Genomic DNA, 16,639 nt, shown 5'->3' with positions numbered 1-16,639 from the left:
ATCATCTCATAACAATAAAAATATTAATTATTAAAAAATTTTAAATAAGACGGATGATCAAAGTTGGACACGGAAACCTATAGCTTCCTCCGTCACATAAAAAACAATCTAGTACTGGATGTGACACATCCTAATACTACAAATTTATATATATATATATATATATATATATATATATATATATATATATATATATATATATATATATATATATATATATATATATATATATATATCCAAACAAGCTCATGCACCAAAACGAACATTTTACAAGTTTATACACTAGATTACACCCACTTAACAAGTTTATGTACCTTGGATGCAATTTGCTCTATGATATACCTCGTATACCTATACTTGCCGCTACCGGGAATACCGTATATCTATTCTATGTGAACATGTGTCCCTGAGTACGAACAAAAATATAAGAAAGCAATCTTGCCAGTTCACGGAAGGACTTTGTAGTCAAACCCGTGAATGGCAAGGTTTTGTCTCCCATATCCTACTTTTGCTCCCCGCGAGTTCTACAGACAAGAGGCTCCATGTATAAATATAAGGATCCCTTTAATCCCGGGAGCTTAATAGTCTATAACAAACAAAACAGATCAACAGGAAAGAGGATGAACGATCATCAAAGAAGAGGAGTTTGTTGCAACAATTTACCGGGAGAAAAAAAAAGGCAGGGGAATCGAAAGCACAGATATTATGATGGTGTTTGGAGTAAAAGTTATAGGAACCGCACAGAGCTGTTGTGCCGGTACATACAAGAGGACAATGCATTGTACAAATAATAATATGACTTAAGAAATGCACTAGCAGATAAGGCTCCCTTTAATCCCGGGAGCTTAATTAGTCTATAACAAACAAAACAGATCAACAGGAAAGAGGATTAACGATCATCAAAGAAGTGGAGTCTGTTGCAACAATTTACCGGGAGAAAAAAAAGGCAGGGGAGAATCGAAAGCACACAGATTAGGGTTTGTCACGTTGCTAGTTTATCATTAACTAATGATGTGAAGTTGTGAACCTCCCAATCCCAATTCACTCATTAGTTAATCCCCTATCAGGGACAGCGAAAATAGCATGCTAATTCCGTCCAATTCAACCTAGCTAGCTACAAATTAACCTGGGCTATATACAGCTACACCTTCTAATTATTAGCAGTCCCTCCATTCTATTGCTAGCTAGCACTAGTATAATTGTAGTATGTAAAACTCAGCGTGTTGCTGCGGAAGTTCAGTATGCTAACAATAAGTAGAAATAATGTGTAAAATAGCTAGACGACGTAAGCTTATATAAGTTGATGTGATTTATGATAATTTAAATGTTATATAAAATGATGATTCAATTGTAAAAGTAAGGTGATATTGTTTTACGAGGAAAAAAAGGATAAATATAATTTAGACCATAAATTAATCAACTGAAGGCTAAAAACAATTGAGGTGATGTGGCTTAATAAGAGAAGAAAATAAAGGACATAATTTAGACCACAGATTAATCATCTAAGGGCTAAAAATAATTGATGTTGATATAGCTTAATGAGAGAAATAACATTCACTAAGTGTCAGTGAACTGGATAGGTATATAGGGTATTATAAAAAATAATAGAGAGATACATTGAAATATTATATGAATTATGTGAGAGAATGATTTGACATACTTGTATTTTAAAACTCTAAAATGCTTGCATTTTACCATATAGTCTGATGAAGGTGGCATAGCTTCGTATGGCCAAAGTTGTTGTTGAAACTGGTGCGGCCAATCTGAGAAGAGCAATCACATCGCAAGATTTTGACTGCAGCCCCTATGGTGTTCTGCCCTAAAAAGACTAGGGCTTTCTTGAGTAATAATTTGATCATTTCTTTGTGTCTGTTTGCCAAGATCATGTAACAAGGTGGCCGATTGTCTGGCCTCCTATGGTGTGTTTGCCATGGCCTCTGGATGATCTTGGTCGTCAAGCAAGCCCCAGAGTTTATAACTAACCTAGTCTCTGGCGATTTGCCTGGAACTTCTGGTTAATGAAAGTTAAACTTTCCGTAAAAAAAGTCTAAAAATAATTGATGTAATATGGCTTAATGGGAGAAGAGAGAAATAACTGATGAACCCTGAGTTCCTCTCGACACTCAAGGCTGTTGTTGGCCCGATCTTTCGGTGAGTTGTGATAACTACGATTTGGGAGAAACGTTGACGATCCGACTACAACCGTACGAGACGTTGTGTTGCGCCTTAGCGATCGATACACCTCTCCGTGGGTTGTTGATCTTGCTGGTGCAGATCAACCTTATTCCTGCAAGCAAATCGAAGAAACAAGCAAGAACAAGATAAAAGCAATCTGAATTGCAAATAGGAATGAATACACACGATAAGTTGGGGTTCCGAAGAACAAGCAGACGGACGGTCTAGCTGACACGCGCGCTGCAAGCAAGTAGCAATGGCTAAACTTTAATCTATCAAAAACCCGAGAAACCCTGAAGGGGTAACTAGCTATATATAGGGGTGGGAGGACGACCTAGGGGTGCCTAGGGTCGTGCTCCACCAGCTTGGGGCGCACCCCACATGGGCCCCACCTGGGCCGGGGTCCCAAATGAAGTTACAAGCCCATAGGCCCATTATAGGTGACGCAGCACCTTGTTCCTGTGATTCCGGCCACACGAGATGGAATTCAGAGAAGATGCTAGATCCGTTAGAAAGAGGGCTCCGAGAGCTTTCCATCAAGTACTCACGGGCCGAAAACGGAGGTCGTATGCAGATTCGGTGGCCGTTTGAAGTCAGCAGTGTAGTAGGTGGCCGAATCGGATTCCAGCACTTGGAGTACTTGATCTCAATATCTTCTTGTTCATCCATGATGTGAGCAATGGTTACATCCGTGGTAGCCATGGTCACATCATCCTCCCCTTCTTCACGGAAAACCGTCCTCGGTTTTTCCATATGGTGCTCTTTGCATAGTCCATTTACAACAACCTGTTTCTTCCAATCAAAACAAGGCAAACTCGAGACAATTTGGTTAGCAATAACATTTTTCTCTAGCTTGCATGTTTTATCCACATGTACAGGAAGTTCTAAATCTGAGCAAACGTAAACTCTATGCACAAAATATATTCCAAGATCATTATAATTGCCAAAGATGTGAAATATAACATTACGAGGACATGGCAAATCAGAATGAGCAAATATTTTGTCCTTCAAACAATTGAGCTCACAAGAACCATCAAACATAATATAGCTCAATGTATTTAAAGAAGATTGCAATTGAAGTTCATCATTCTCGCTGGACGTGTGAATAACATACTTAAATTCAGTACATGGAGAATCAAGATTAAAAGTAGCATGTTCATTCACTAGTTGTGGAATGGATATAAGTGAAGTACTATCGCACAACTCTTCTTTATCACAAGGAACAGAATGCAAATCAACTTGTGACAAAGGCAATTCAGAAGTAGGTTCCACTAAAGTTTGCTCTAGGTCAGCATGGAAAGTGGAAAAATGTAATTCATCAGAAGCATACTCACCTTGAGTAATTTCTGCACCATTTAATTTACCTTTTATGCCCTCTTCAGATAATGTAGGTGCATCAGTCTTCTCCTCATTCGCGAGTGATGGAAGTGACATCTCAAACATATCGTTCTTCTCATTTTGGGGACTGTTCTGAACTTCCTGCAAAACATCAGCGATAGGAGGCACACGCATAGCTTGTTGCTCCGTTGGGTTCTCCAAAATTTTGCGCTCAACATTGCAAGCAAGCATAAACAATTGGCCTATATGATTATATGTCACATTAACAAGCCCAGCCTGAATATTGGAATTAAGCCCTCTGAAAAATCTAGTCATTGTGTTCTCATAAGATTCTTGTAAACCACTATAAGTGATACAAATTTTAAAATCATGAAAGTACTCCCTAACAGTTTTGTCACCTTGTTTTAGATGTTCAAATTTCTCAAGGAGAGCACGTCTATAGTATGAAAACACAAATCTTTTTCTCATTAGTATTTTGCATTCATCCCAAGTTTCAAGCTTATTTCCCACAGTATGCCACCAAAAAGATGCAGAACCGGTACACTTATTACTAGCAGCCTTAATCATTTGAGCATTAGAGAAATCATACTCATCAAATTGTTTTTCTACTGCTAGCTCCCAATTAATGTATGCAGCGGAATCATACTTCTCATCAAAAGATGGCAAAACAGACTCCACTCTTGCAAGATTATGATCATGTACCTTATTTGCGTCATGCTGGTCACTTGCCATGTGTTGTCGCAAGTGAAAATGTCCACATGGAGCACGAACAGCTCCAAACTCTTTGTGTAACCCTGCCATAGTTAGTAGCAAACAAGAAACATATACAAGAATATATACGTTCCTATCAACTACTAGGTAGTGGAAGCTCACAAATCACACACACTCAAGCTTTACATCGAGCTCTTACAAGTTCTTACCAATGCAAGCGGAATGGTGACATACACCGACTCAAACAAGCACCCCAATGGAGGTTGGATGTATCGATGCCTTGGCAAACACTTGCTGTACGGCTGCAATCAAATCTGTGGAGCTCTGGGTAGGCTTAAATATGTAGTAGCAAAGGAATAGCAAATGCTCAAATCAGAGAATGCAAAGTTGAATAATTGTTCAAAGTCAAGTACCGTGCTGGTCCTAGGCTAGAACGTACTAGAGACGCGAGCCTAGACACAAACGATACCACAAGATAGCACTAGGAACAACTCATGCACAACTCTAATATATGAAGTTCAGCTCAAACATAACAGTATTTTCTCTTTTCTTTCTTTCTTCTTTCTTCTTTTCTTTTTTTTTTCTTTCCTTTTCTTTTCTGTTGTTTTTTTTGGGCGGCTTTTCTTTTCTTTTCTTTTTTTTATGCACCTTTCTGCCTTTTTTTTCTCACTTTTTTTCTTTATTTTTTTTAACAAAAACTAACTCAAGGACCTTAATGTAAGGTTACAGGGACTCAAACGTAAACAAAAAATTTACAGGGACTCAAATGTAAAAGTCCAAACTCAAAATTAAAATTATACAAAAATGGAATGCTGAATTTATACTGGTTCCGTTTTTCCAAACGGATCTCGAAACTGACACCAAACAAAAATTCACCAAGGTGTTTGACACAACTCGGAACAGGCGAAACCGACGTGAGAGGGAGGGAGTCGGACTCAGAAAGTGGGCGACAAAAGGAGATGGCGCCAACCGGTTTTCACGCGTGGGGGAGGAAATAGACTCGGCCCAAGTGGAAAGTTTGGCCTTAGATGGAAACTAACCAACCTGATTGATCTAATCTGCAAAACTTCCTCCAAAAACCGATCTGTTATCTTTTCTTTCTCTCCTCTTCCTCGCGCAACAGAAACAAGCACGGCCAAATACAGACGACAAACCCTTGATGCAACTCAGCAACTCCAAGACCGACCGACAAAAGCTTCTGAAAACTAGAAAAATGGAACCTTGGTGGAAAGACGATTCCGTTTTTGTAGGTCCCGACGATAACAAAGACACGACAGCGGCGGCGACAGTGGTACTAAACGTGACCAGAACTCGAAACTCTAAACGGACTAAATGCTAAGACCAGCAACACGACTAGACGATGCAACGCAAACTCAACAAAGCAAAAACTGAAATGAACAATGCAATGGCACAAATATGGCTCGGTAAATGATGCGAATTTTTTTTGTATGGCTATTTTCTGGTTATTGGAAGATAAAAACTCACCGAGCAACGAAAGCTCTGATACCACCTGATGAACCCTGAGTTCCTCTCGACACTCAAGGCTATTGTTGGCCCGATCTTTCGGTGAGTTGTGATAACTACGATTTGGGAGAAACGTTGACGATCCGACTACAACCGTACGAGACGTTGTGTTGCGCCTTAGCGATCGATACACCTCTCCGTGGGTTGTTGATCTTGCCGGTGCAGATCAACCTTAGTCCTGCAAGCAAATCGAAGAAACAAGCAAGAACAAGATAAAAGCAATCTGAATTGCAAATAGGAATGAATACACACGATAAGTTGGGGTTCCGAAGAACAAGCAGACGGACGGTCTAGCTGACACGCGCGCTGCAAGCAAGTAGCAATGGCTAAACTTTAATCTATCAAAAACCCGAGAAACCCTGAAGGGGTAACTAGCTATATATAGGGGTGGGAGGACGACCTAGGGGTGCCTAGGGTCGTGCTCCACCAGCTTGGGGCGCACCCCACATGGGCCCCACCTGGGCCGGGGTCCCAAATGAAGTTACAAGCCCATAGGCCCATTATAGGTGACGCAGCACCTTGTTCCTGTGATTCCGGCCACACGAGATGGAATTCAGAGAAGAGGCTAGATCCGTTAGAAAGAGGGCTCCGAGAGCTTTCCATCAAGTACTCACGGGCCGAAAACGGAGGTCGTATGCAGATTCGGTGGCCGTTTGAAGTCAGCAGTGTAGTAGGTGGCCGAATCGGATTCCAGCACTTGGAGTACTTGATCTCAATATCTTCTTGTTCATCCATGATGTGAGCAATGGTTACATCCATGGTAGCCATGGTCACATCAATAACACTAAAGTAGAGGTGAAAACGGCATGGAAATTTCCCGACCGTACCGATACCATTTCCACAAAACTAATATAATAATAATAATTTTACCGATGATTACCGTTTTCAAATTTTAGTTTTTTTTAATTTTTGTCAGTGTGGCATTGAAGTTGACACTAAATACATGAATTCATAAATATGGAAATATTCCGACCGTTTTTGTTCATTTTCAAAAAAATAATAAAATAATGATACCGTTTCCGACCATTTCCGACCGTTTTCATCCCTACACTAAAGTGAAGATGAACTATACAGATATATAGGATATTATAAAAAAGATGGAGAGATATATTAAAATATTATGTGAATTATGTGAGATAATAGTTTAACATGCTTACATTTTGAATCTAATAATGGTTTGATATGCTTAGATTTTAAAGGTTAAAATTTAATAAATTAAAGAATTATAAATAATATAGTATGTTTTGCATGATGTTTAAGATGTAATAATTGTTAGTGGATGATGATGTGCTATCTTTGTATATTAAACTTTAGGATTTAGCGGGTCGTAACTTTATAATAAGATGGGATTACTTCTCCTAACCATGCCTATTGTACATTTTCACCGATATACTACAAAGGCAATTTCAGATATTAGCATCGATACTACATACTAGGTGATGTATCAAGAAAGGAAATCCTAGCATCGGTGCAAGTAGAAGCGTTGATGCTTGGTGAATAAAAAAATATATTTTAGCAAATCTTGCACTAAATTAAAAGGTACGACAAATTGTACTGGTACCTACATTAATTATGTATTTACATTCTAATCATTCTTTTGAAAGCAAGCATTAAAACTCCTTGGATGAGCACGAGTAATAATATGGGCTACATTGATGCAGAGGAGGAAGGGAAATACCTGGTCCTACATTAGCTATAGTAAGCCAACAATTGTATATAATAGCCAATTCATACAATAGTGCTTACTACACTATTAATATCTGGTCCTATCAATCTTACATATTGGTATTTCTTAACGGTATTATTAGAAATATAATCCCCAGCAATGGCGCAGAAATACTCCTGGTATATTATGGTTATGGAGTTCATCCGCAAGCGCACGGATATACCATTGTAGCATTTCACCCGAGAGTATTCTAAGGGTATCGTATTTATTTTATCCCGTGGGAAGATCATGTAGAGAGAACTTGACTAATAATTTATATGTTACTTGTGATAATCAAAGTCTAAGCAGGGGTTAAGATAATCTAAGGGTAGAGTGACACATAAGCAGTAAGCTACGTATTCTCATAATAAATTATCTAAGATAAGTGGAAAGAAAAGAGAAAGAGAATATATTCCTATACTTCTAGTATACATAGTATACGTACATTCTAATCATATAATATACTAGCTAATACCCTCTATCCGATGCCCTCCTGGTACTTCGAGAAGCCACCCTTGACTGTCGAGTTCCGTACAACAGCCTGTCATGACCATACAACCGGGGCTAAATACGGAGGAGTGCCCTCCCCAGGAAATTAACTTAGGACTATATACACGCGCGGAGGAATACCCGTACTGAGCTGTCACCATCAGCGGCCCACCTCTCATCCGCAGCATATAACCCCAAATAATAATATCCCGTAATCTAGACACCACACCTAAACTACCAGATACTACTCTAATATCATCGTCATGACATAGAGTAATTGCATATGCAAACATTATACCCGCACCAAAGCATCTCCCAGATAAGCTAGCAGTATATTTAGTATAACATGAACATAATGTAAAGTAGGCATTCATATACTCGGAAAGTATTTCAATACCATAAATGTATAAAGAAGAGTATTCTAATAATATTATAAAGCTTACAAAAGAGAAGAGAAGAGCTACTAGAGCCATACCCGAACTCTTCCGAAGGCTTTCGGACTCCTGATTTCTACTCTTCCTATTCCACTAGTTTAAGAATACTAAACTAACTTAAAATAATATGAGAGAGTTCTTGCTTAAGGTGTGTGAGTGAAGTGAGGATGAGAGCTCCTTTTATAGCTTGAGAATGACGGTTGTGAAGGTTGTAAAGGTCGGTAATACCCACCAACCGTCATCAGGGAGTCATCTCAGCCGTCCAGGAGAACCCTGGATCGAGTGGCGCTGCGGGGGGTTCGGCCGAACCAGGCCGAACCCAATGGTTCGGCTGAACCATGGGCTGGGCCGACCTGGCCCAAAATCGGCAGGTGGCCTCCTCCTTTGCTCTCTTTCGCAGACTTGTGAATTTTGGCCCAATCCATCGTGTCAATTCTGAGTTCTTGGCCCATTCATTCATAAGTCTGATTCTCGACATCGTCCGATTGATCGATCGTCTGTTTTGATGTCGATTCTCCTCCACTTTATGTTTATTCTCTGCAAAAGGGTTAGTGAACCTAATACTAGTGGAATATTATTATTCTAACATGTATTTTCATTGCAAGCATAACTAGTTCTCCTCTATTCTGGTAATATTGACGGTCAAAACTGATCGATAACGACTGTCAACAATACACACTGTACGTCTTAGAGTCTGTGCTGTAGCTGGCTACAGATCTGTAGACCACTGCTCTTCTCTCTCTTTCTTTATCTCTTTAAAATATGTTTATACCTGGCTTATAGCCTACTATTGTACCTGCTCTAATGTTATTAGCTTGGAAGAGTATTAGTCCTTTTATACTTGGGAGGAAAATTATGGAGAGGGTTGTTAATGTTCATGAAACAATACATGAATTACACCCAAAAAAAAGAGTGGTCTACCTTTTAAGATTGATGTTGACAAAACTTATGATAAAAGTAAAATGGTCTTTTGTTCAACAAACCTTGAGAATGAAGGGCTTTTCACAAAAATAATGTGATTGGATTGCTTATTGTATCCAAAGGGGACATGTTGGCATTAAAGTAAATGATCAAGTGGGATCAAATTTTCAGACCTATAAGGGTTTAAGGTAAGGAGACCCGTTATCTCTAATTCTTTTTAATATAGTTGTTGATATGTTAGCTATATTAGTAAAGAGATGAAAAATTGATCGTCAAATTTCTGGAGTGGTCCCACATCTGGTTGATGATGGTTTACTATCTTATAATATGATGATGATACTATTATTTTTTTAGAGCATGACTTACAGAAAGCTAAAAACATGAAATTGATTTTAACTTCTTTTGAAAAATTATCAGGTCTGAAGATAAAATTTCATAATAGTGAATTATTTTGCTTTGGCCAGGCAAAGAAATGTGATGAGCAATATTCAAATATTTTTTGGTGCAAACTAGAAAATTTTCATGTTAGATATCTTGGCATTCCTATGCATTTTAGAAAGCTTAGTAATAAAGATTGGTGAACAATTGAACAAAGAATTGAGAAAAAACTTAGTAGTTGGAAGGGTAAACAAATGTGTGTATGTGGGAGATTGGTTTTGATTAACTCTATGTTATCAAGTTTAGTTATGTTTATGATTTTGTTTTTTGATATTCCTCAAGGGATTCTTCAAAAAATGATTATTATATATCCCATTTCTTTTGGCAAGGTGATGAACATAAAAAGAATATACAAATTGACAAGATGGGATATTATTTGTCAGCCTAAAGATCAAGTTAGACTTGGTGTTCATAATTTAGAAATCCAAAACCATTGTCTATTAAGTGGTTGTTTAAGTTAATAAATGAACAAGGTATGTGACAAGATCTTTTGAAAAGAAAATATCTTGGTACTAAATCTATAACTTAAGTTGAGAGGAAATAAGGAGATTCCCATTTTTTGTCGGGTTTGATAAAGGTTAAAAGTTCTTTTCCAAATATGGGCTCCTGGATTGTTAGTAATGGTGAACAAGTTAGATTCTGGGAAGATAAGTAGTTAGGTAATTCTCCTTTAAAGGACAAACACCCAATGCTATATTCTATAGTTAGAAGGAAAAACTCCTCGACTGCAAGTGTTATGAGTATAGTTCCACTTAATGTCTCTTTTAGGAGAGCATTAGTTGGTCAGAACTTGATTAGATGGAATAATTTGTGTGCTTCAATTGTGCATGTTAACATAACTGTGGAGGATGATATATTTAGATGGAATCTTCATCAAAGTGGTGCACAGAGAGAAATAAGTTTATTTGAAAACTTAAGATGCCTCTTAAGATTAAGATTTTTATGTGGTATCTTTTTAAGGGGATTGTTTTAACAAAAGACAATTTCGCTAGGAGGAATTGGAATGGTAGTTTGAGATGTTGTTTTTGTATGAAAAATGAAACAATTTACCATCTTTTTCTAGATTGCCATTTTGCCAGATTTCTTTAAAGATTTATACAGTTCTCATTTTGATTATACCCTTCTCATTTGGATTACACCGTTCACATAGTATATCTCATATATTTGGGAATTGGTTTGTGGGTGTTAATAAAAAAAATTAAGGAACTTATTCTTGTTGGAGCTTCTGCTATATGTTGGGCTCTCTGACTTGGTAGAAATGAAATGGTTTTTGATAGATCACCTTCAAAATCTTATTTGCATGTTCTTTTCAGGGTAACATATTGGCTCCGGGAATAGGCTCAAGTACAAAGGCATGATGATTATATCAAGCTAATAAAATATGTATGTCGTAAACTTGAATCGACGATCATGCAGCTCTTTGCCTACTTTGGGTGGAAATTTACCAATAGAATTCAGTAGTTGAGGATATTTATCTTGTTTGATTTTTATTAGTTTGTTGCTGCTTTTGGTTTTGTTTACTTTGGCTTTATACTCACTGTGTGAGTTTGCTATTGTTTAAACCTCGTAATAATTGGTTATAGCTAGTTGAGCAAATGCTAGGATGTTTTATTTCATTTTCTTAAAAAATAAGCCTAATTTTATTAGCAGTGATTGTGCACTAGGTAAAAAAAATGATAACAGACATTTATTTGATATTGTAATGATATGAAAAATTTTATTTGAAAGTAAAAAAAAATTATGCGTTTCTCGGAATACATCCGAACGAAGGAATATCTAAATACATTTTCAAAAAATACGTAAAAAAACCCTATTTTAAAATGGACAGGGTAAGCATCACCGTTAAACCAGTGCTTTAAATTTCTAAAGATCCGATCCGGCGATCCCCTTGTCTCTTGTGAGCTAAAGTCTCAAGGGCCCCACCCACAGGCCGGAAGCCCTTTCATTTCACTTCCATTCAATCCATCGATCCCAAAAATGGGGCAAAGCAAATCTGGCACCGTGAAATACGGGCACGTTTAGTTCGCGAAATGAAAATGTTTGGGTGTCACATCGAATGTTTGACCGGATGTCGGAAAAGATTTTCGGACACGAATAAGAAAACTAATTTCATAACTCGCATGTAAACCACGAGATGAATCTTTTGAGCCTAATTAATCCGCCATTAGCACATGTGGATTACTGTAGCACTTATGGCTAATCATGGATTAATTAGGCTCTTTGTGATGCTGCGGTGCTAATGGCGGATTAATTAGGCTCAAAAGATTCATCTCATGATTTCCTCTCTAACTGTGCAATTAGTTTTTTTAATCTACATTTAATACTTCATACATATATTCAAAGATTCGATGTGATGTTTTTGGAAAAAAAATTTTAGGAACTAAACATGCCCTACATCCAACACATAACTCGCAAGGATCTCTTCTCAATCTCGTTGTCGTCATCATCAGCCGGCGCCATGGGCGCATGACACGACACGGTCGACTCGATGGTCGATGACATGAGCCCATGACACGTCGATGCGAGACGAACGATTATGCAAAAGAAAAAAAAAATAGATCTGATCTGATCTGATCGTGAGATGGATCATACATGCATCAGGCAAAGGCATGGAACCCTCCGCCCAACAAAGGCCACTGTAACAAAAAGGCCTTCCTCCTTCGCGGGCGGCGGCTTCTCCTACGCTACAGTCTACAGCTAGGCGCTAGCTTACCTGTAGCTAGGCCCGAGAACCCGGCGCGTTGGCTGCACGTTACTATAGCCCCTACATGGCGCCGCGGGGCCCACACGCAGCACAGCATTGGGAAGCTAGGATGGCGCCAAACGGCCAAAGCAACAACAGAGGCCAATTAAAAACAGAGGAAAAAGGTTTTGGAAATTTTGGGTTGACCCGCGTCCTCCATTACACCCCCGCGACGGCGCTGCTTTTCTCTGGCTTTTTCTGGCTCGCTCTGGCTTCTCTTCTGGACAAGATAACGCATATTTACCATTTTGCCCTGTTCCACTTGCGCGTGATTTGGTGCCTAAGCGATTGATTAGTGTTATAGGCTAGGATTAGTAGTACTAATGCTTTGCCTCTTCATACACATGATGACATGCTAGTGCAGTACTGCTGGCTGGCGCCTGCCTTCCTATATAAACCAACACCCTCACCTTGATCCTTCCTCCCACCTCACCAGTCACCACACCACGTCTCTCATCCTCTCTTCTGCTTCTCACTGCCACCTCACTCACTGCAGTGCAGGCTGAGCACACACTGGTTGGCAGGAGGCACAGATTATATTGTTCTCGGCTTCCGTGGAGGTGATGGGGTGGTGGGGGTGGGCGGCGGCGGCGGCCGCGGCGGCGGCGTGGGTAGCTGTGAAGGTATTGGAGGTGCTGTGGTGGCGGCCGCGGCGGGTGGAGGAGCACTTCGCGCGGCAGGGGATCACGGGGCCGAGATACCGGTTCCTGGTGGGTTGCGTGCGCGAGATGGTGGCGCTCATGGTGGCCGCCTCCGCCAAGCCAATGTCGCCCCCCTACCGCTCCCACAACGTCCTCCCCCGTGTGCTCGCCTTCTACCACCACTGGAAGAAAATCTACGGTAATCCTCCTCCACCTCCTCTGCTTCTTAATTCAATCCTATCTCAAAAACAACAACCAAGAACAAGACGTTGGCAAGTGGCGGTGGTGGGCGAGCGATTTGCTCCCGGGAGATATGATATCGATATGATGGCGGCTTTAGGTGACATGCAGCATTAAGTGGCATGTCGAGCGGCTGGTGTTGTCTGTCGGAGTGGTTTGCCGTAGTTGTCTCTCGTTTTCGCTGTCCCCTGGTTGCAGCTTGGTTAGGTAGCCAGGGTCTATTCCCTACCCCAGACCAGACACACCTCCCTTTCTGCTCCCCCTCGCCACCCCCCGACTCCGACCTCTCTTGCAATTGCATACATCCCCCTCACCATTTACTCTAGCTCTCCCTGCGCCCGGCCCCGCCCGGCCGGTCCCCTATCTCTATGTGCGAATGATTAATTGTACTAGTATCAATATACGTATACTAATTGTAGTACTCATAGAAATACGTATGATGCCGTACGTCTTCTCCAGCAGCGGTTGTTGGGTGCTGAATTGCTGATGTGGTGGGGTGACATGACGCCCGGCGTCCCAATCATTGGGCGCTTTGTTTGCTTGCGAATTTGCGTTCGACCTCACACTAGGACTCTGTCCACAGGTTCCACGTTCCTGATATGGTTCGGCCCGACGCCGCGGCTGGCCATCGCCGACCCGGAGCTGATCCGGGAGGTGCTCCTGGCGCGCGCCGACCGCTTCGACCGCTACGAGTCGCACCCCATGGTACGGCAGCTGGAGGGCGAGGGCCTCGTCAGCCTCCGCGGCGACAAGTGGGCCCACCACCGCAGGGTGCTCACGCCGGCCTTCCACATGGACAACCTCCGCCTCCTCCTCCCCTGCGTCGGGATGACGGTCCTCGACATGGCCGACAAGTGGCGCGCCCTGGCCGAGGCCGACAAGTCCGGCGAGGTCGAGATCGACGTGTCCGACTGGTTCCAGGTTGTCACGGAGGACGCCATCACGCGAACGGCGTTCGGCCGGAGCTACGAGGACGGCAAGGTCGTCTTCAAGCTCCAGGCGCAGCTCATGGCCTTCGCCTCCGAGGCTTTCCGCAAGGTCTTCATCCCCGGATACAGGTAATTAACCATTTCTCTCTCTCTCTCTATCTCTTTTTAATTTATGATTTACCTCTGCTCTGCATGATTGATCAGGCTGATAATTAGTATTAGTATTCAGTATGCATCGATGCTGGTTGTTGGTTTCACTGTGCAATGTACTAATTAATGGAAGCAAATTGATCCCGTGTCTGCCATTGTACAGATTCTTGCCGACCAAGAAGAACAAGAGCTCGTGGAAGCTGGACAAGGAGATCAGGAAGAACCTGGTGACGCTGATTGGTCGGCGGCAAGAGGCGGGTGACGACGAGAAGCTCGACGGCTGCGCCAAGGACCTCCTCGGTCTAATGATCAACGCCGCCGCCAGCAGCAACGGCGGGAAGAGATCGGCGCTACCGGTGAGCCCCATCACAGTAAACGACATCGTCGAGGAGTGCAAGACATTCTTCTTCGCCGGCAAACAGACGACGTCGAACCTCCTGACATGGGCCATCGTCGTACTCGCCATGCACCCGGAGTGGCAGGAGCGCGCTCGCCAAGAGGTCCTCGACGTCTGCGGCGCTGACGGCGTCCCCTCTCGCGAGCAGCTTGCCAAGCTCAAAACGGTAAGCCACCTGATCACCTTGCATTTTGACATCGAATATTTTCTCAGCGTCCGGCGAGCTGACGCTGACTTGCATTGCAGCTCGGGATGATCCTGAACGAGACGCTGCGGCTGTACCCGCCGGCGGTGGCGACGGTGCGGCGCGCCAAGGCGGACGTGGAGCTCGGCGGTTACCTGCGGATCCCACGCGACACGGAGCTGCTGATCCCAATCATGGCCGTGCACCACGACGCGCGGCTGTGGGGGCCCGACGCGGCGCAGTTCAACCCGGCGCGGTTCGCCGGAGGCGTGGCCCGGGCGGCGAGGCACCCGGCGGCGTTCATACCGTTCGGCCTTGGGGCACGGATGTGCATCGGGCAGAACCTCGCCATCCTGGAGGCGAAGCTGACCGTCGCCGTCATCCTGCATCGGTTCGAGTTCCGGTTGTCGGCCAGCTACGTCCACGCGCCGACGGTGCTGATGCTCCTCCACCCGCAGTACGGGGCGCCCATCGTCTTCCGGCCCCGCTCATCATCCCAACCAACCTGTGAAAAGATGAACCCGCTAACCAGCAGCTAGCCGTGTCAGTGTCAGGATGTCGTTGCTCTCACACTCTCTCTATCCATCCGAAGAGGGAAGCAGAGAGATCGTAGGACCAAGTTGTAGCGAGAGAATGACTCACAATTAAAGAAACGAAGAAGAAGAAGCATCTTTTACTGTACTAACAATAATTAACCTGCCTGCAGACGATGAGGATCCATGCATCAGCAGCAGCAGCAGCAGCTTAGATTAGGATAGGAGTTTAGAGGCCTTGAGCTGGCTGTATGACTGTATCTCCCAATTTTTTTTTGTCTGCATTCTAGTTTGATGATTTCTTCCTTGGATTGGAGGGAGGGTTTTGGTGATCAGTTTGGTGTATGAAATGAAAGATTGCAAAGTGTACACATGCCATGTCCCCATTTGTTCCTGAATTTCGAGTACATGCTGAAGAGAGGCTCGATCGATCTGCCTCTCTATGTATGTATAGATGTGGTCCTCGTGCTTGCAGAGCAGAGGCCATTAAAGGAAGAAGAGATGGGGGCACTGGACACTGGTTAGTGGGTACTCGTATTTAAGAGTGCCTTGGAAGGGGAACAAATGGTGTGCCACAGATGGGCAAGCGGACAGGTTTGATCATCGATCCATTCATTCATTCATTGGCACTCACACACAGCATCATCTATGCTCTAGTAGTGCTCTGGCCTGCCTGGATCACAATGTCCAACATGCAGTTGCAGGCTTGCAGCACATGGATGTCCGCATACAAGGCGTGATCCGTGATGTACGGTTTCCGGGCAAGCTGTCTACTGTCACCGGCCAAGCGGCCGACCGAGGACCATAACTGTAGCTGCGATGAGCTGAGCTGAGCGGAGATGAACCGGGCCTCGATCGTCTCGTCATAAAAGCGTGGAGGAGGAGGGCTGGGGTCCTACGCTTGGCCATGCCAGTGCCACACTATTCATCTCCTTTGTCAGACTGCGCTGGCTGGCTGGCTGGCTGCCACATTGTAATCGTATTAGCAAACAGAGAGATAGGCTGTGTTTAGTTCAGCGCAAAGTTTGGATTTTAGTTGAAATTGGAGATGATGTGACTGAAAAGTTGTGTGTATATGACAGGTTGA

At 42.6% G+C, this 16,639-nt stretch overlaps 1 protein-coding gene across 1 annotated transcript; it reads left to right on the top strand.

Annotated features, from left to right (window-relative positions):
- Positions 1-12,862: 12,862 nt before the first annotated feature.
- Positions 12,863-16,398, top strand: LOC127762168 (cytochrome P450 734A6). The gene is made up of 4 exons (XM_052286553.1): positions 12,863-13,318; positions 13,943-14,417; positions 14,602-15,001; positions 15,082-16,398. Exons 1-4 carry the CDS (start codon positions 13,042-13,044, stop codon positions 15,556-15,558), a joined length of 1,629 nt encoding a protein of 542 aa, XP_052142513.1. The 5' UTR covers positions 12,863-13,041; the 3' UTR covers positions 15,559-16,398.
- Positions 16,399-16,639: the final 241 nt, after the last annotated feature.

The sequence above is a fragment of the Oryza glaberrima genome, chromosome 1 (genome assembly GCF_000147395.1).
Source record: "Oryza glaberrima chromosome 1, OglaRS2, whole genome shotgun sequence".
Classification (NCBI taxonomy): domain Eukaryota; kingdom Viridiplantae; phylum Streptophyta; class Magnoliopsida; order Poales; family Poaceae; genus Oryza; species Oryza glaberrima.
Note: the sequence above shows the minus strand (reverse complement) of the source record. Positions and strands in the feature narration are given on the sequence as shown.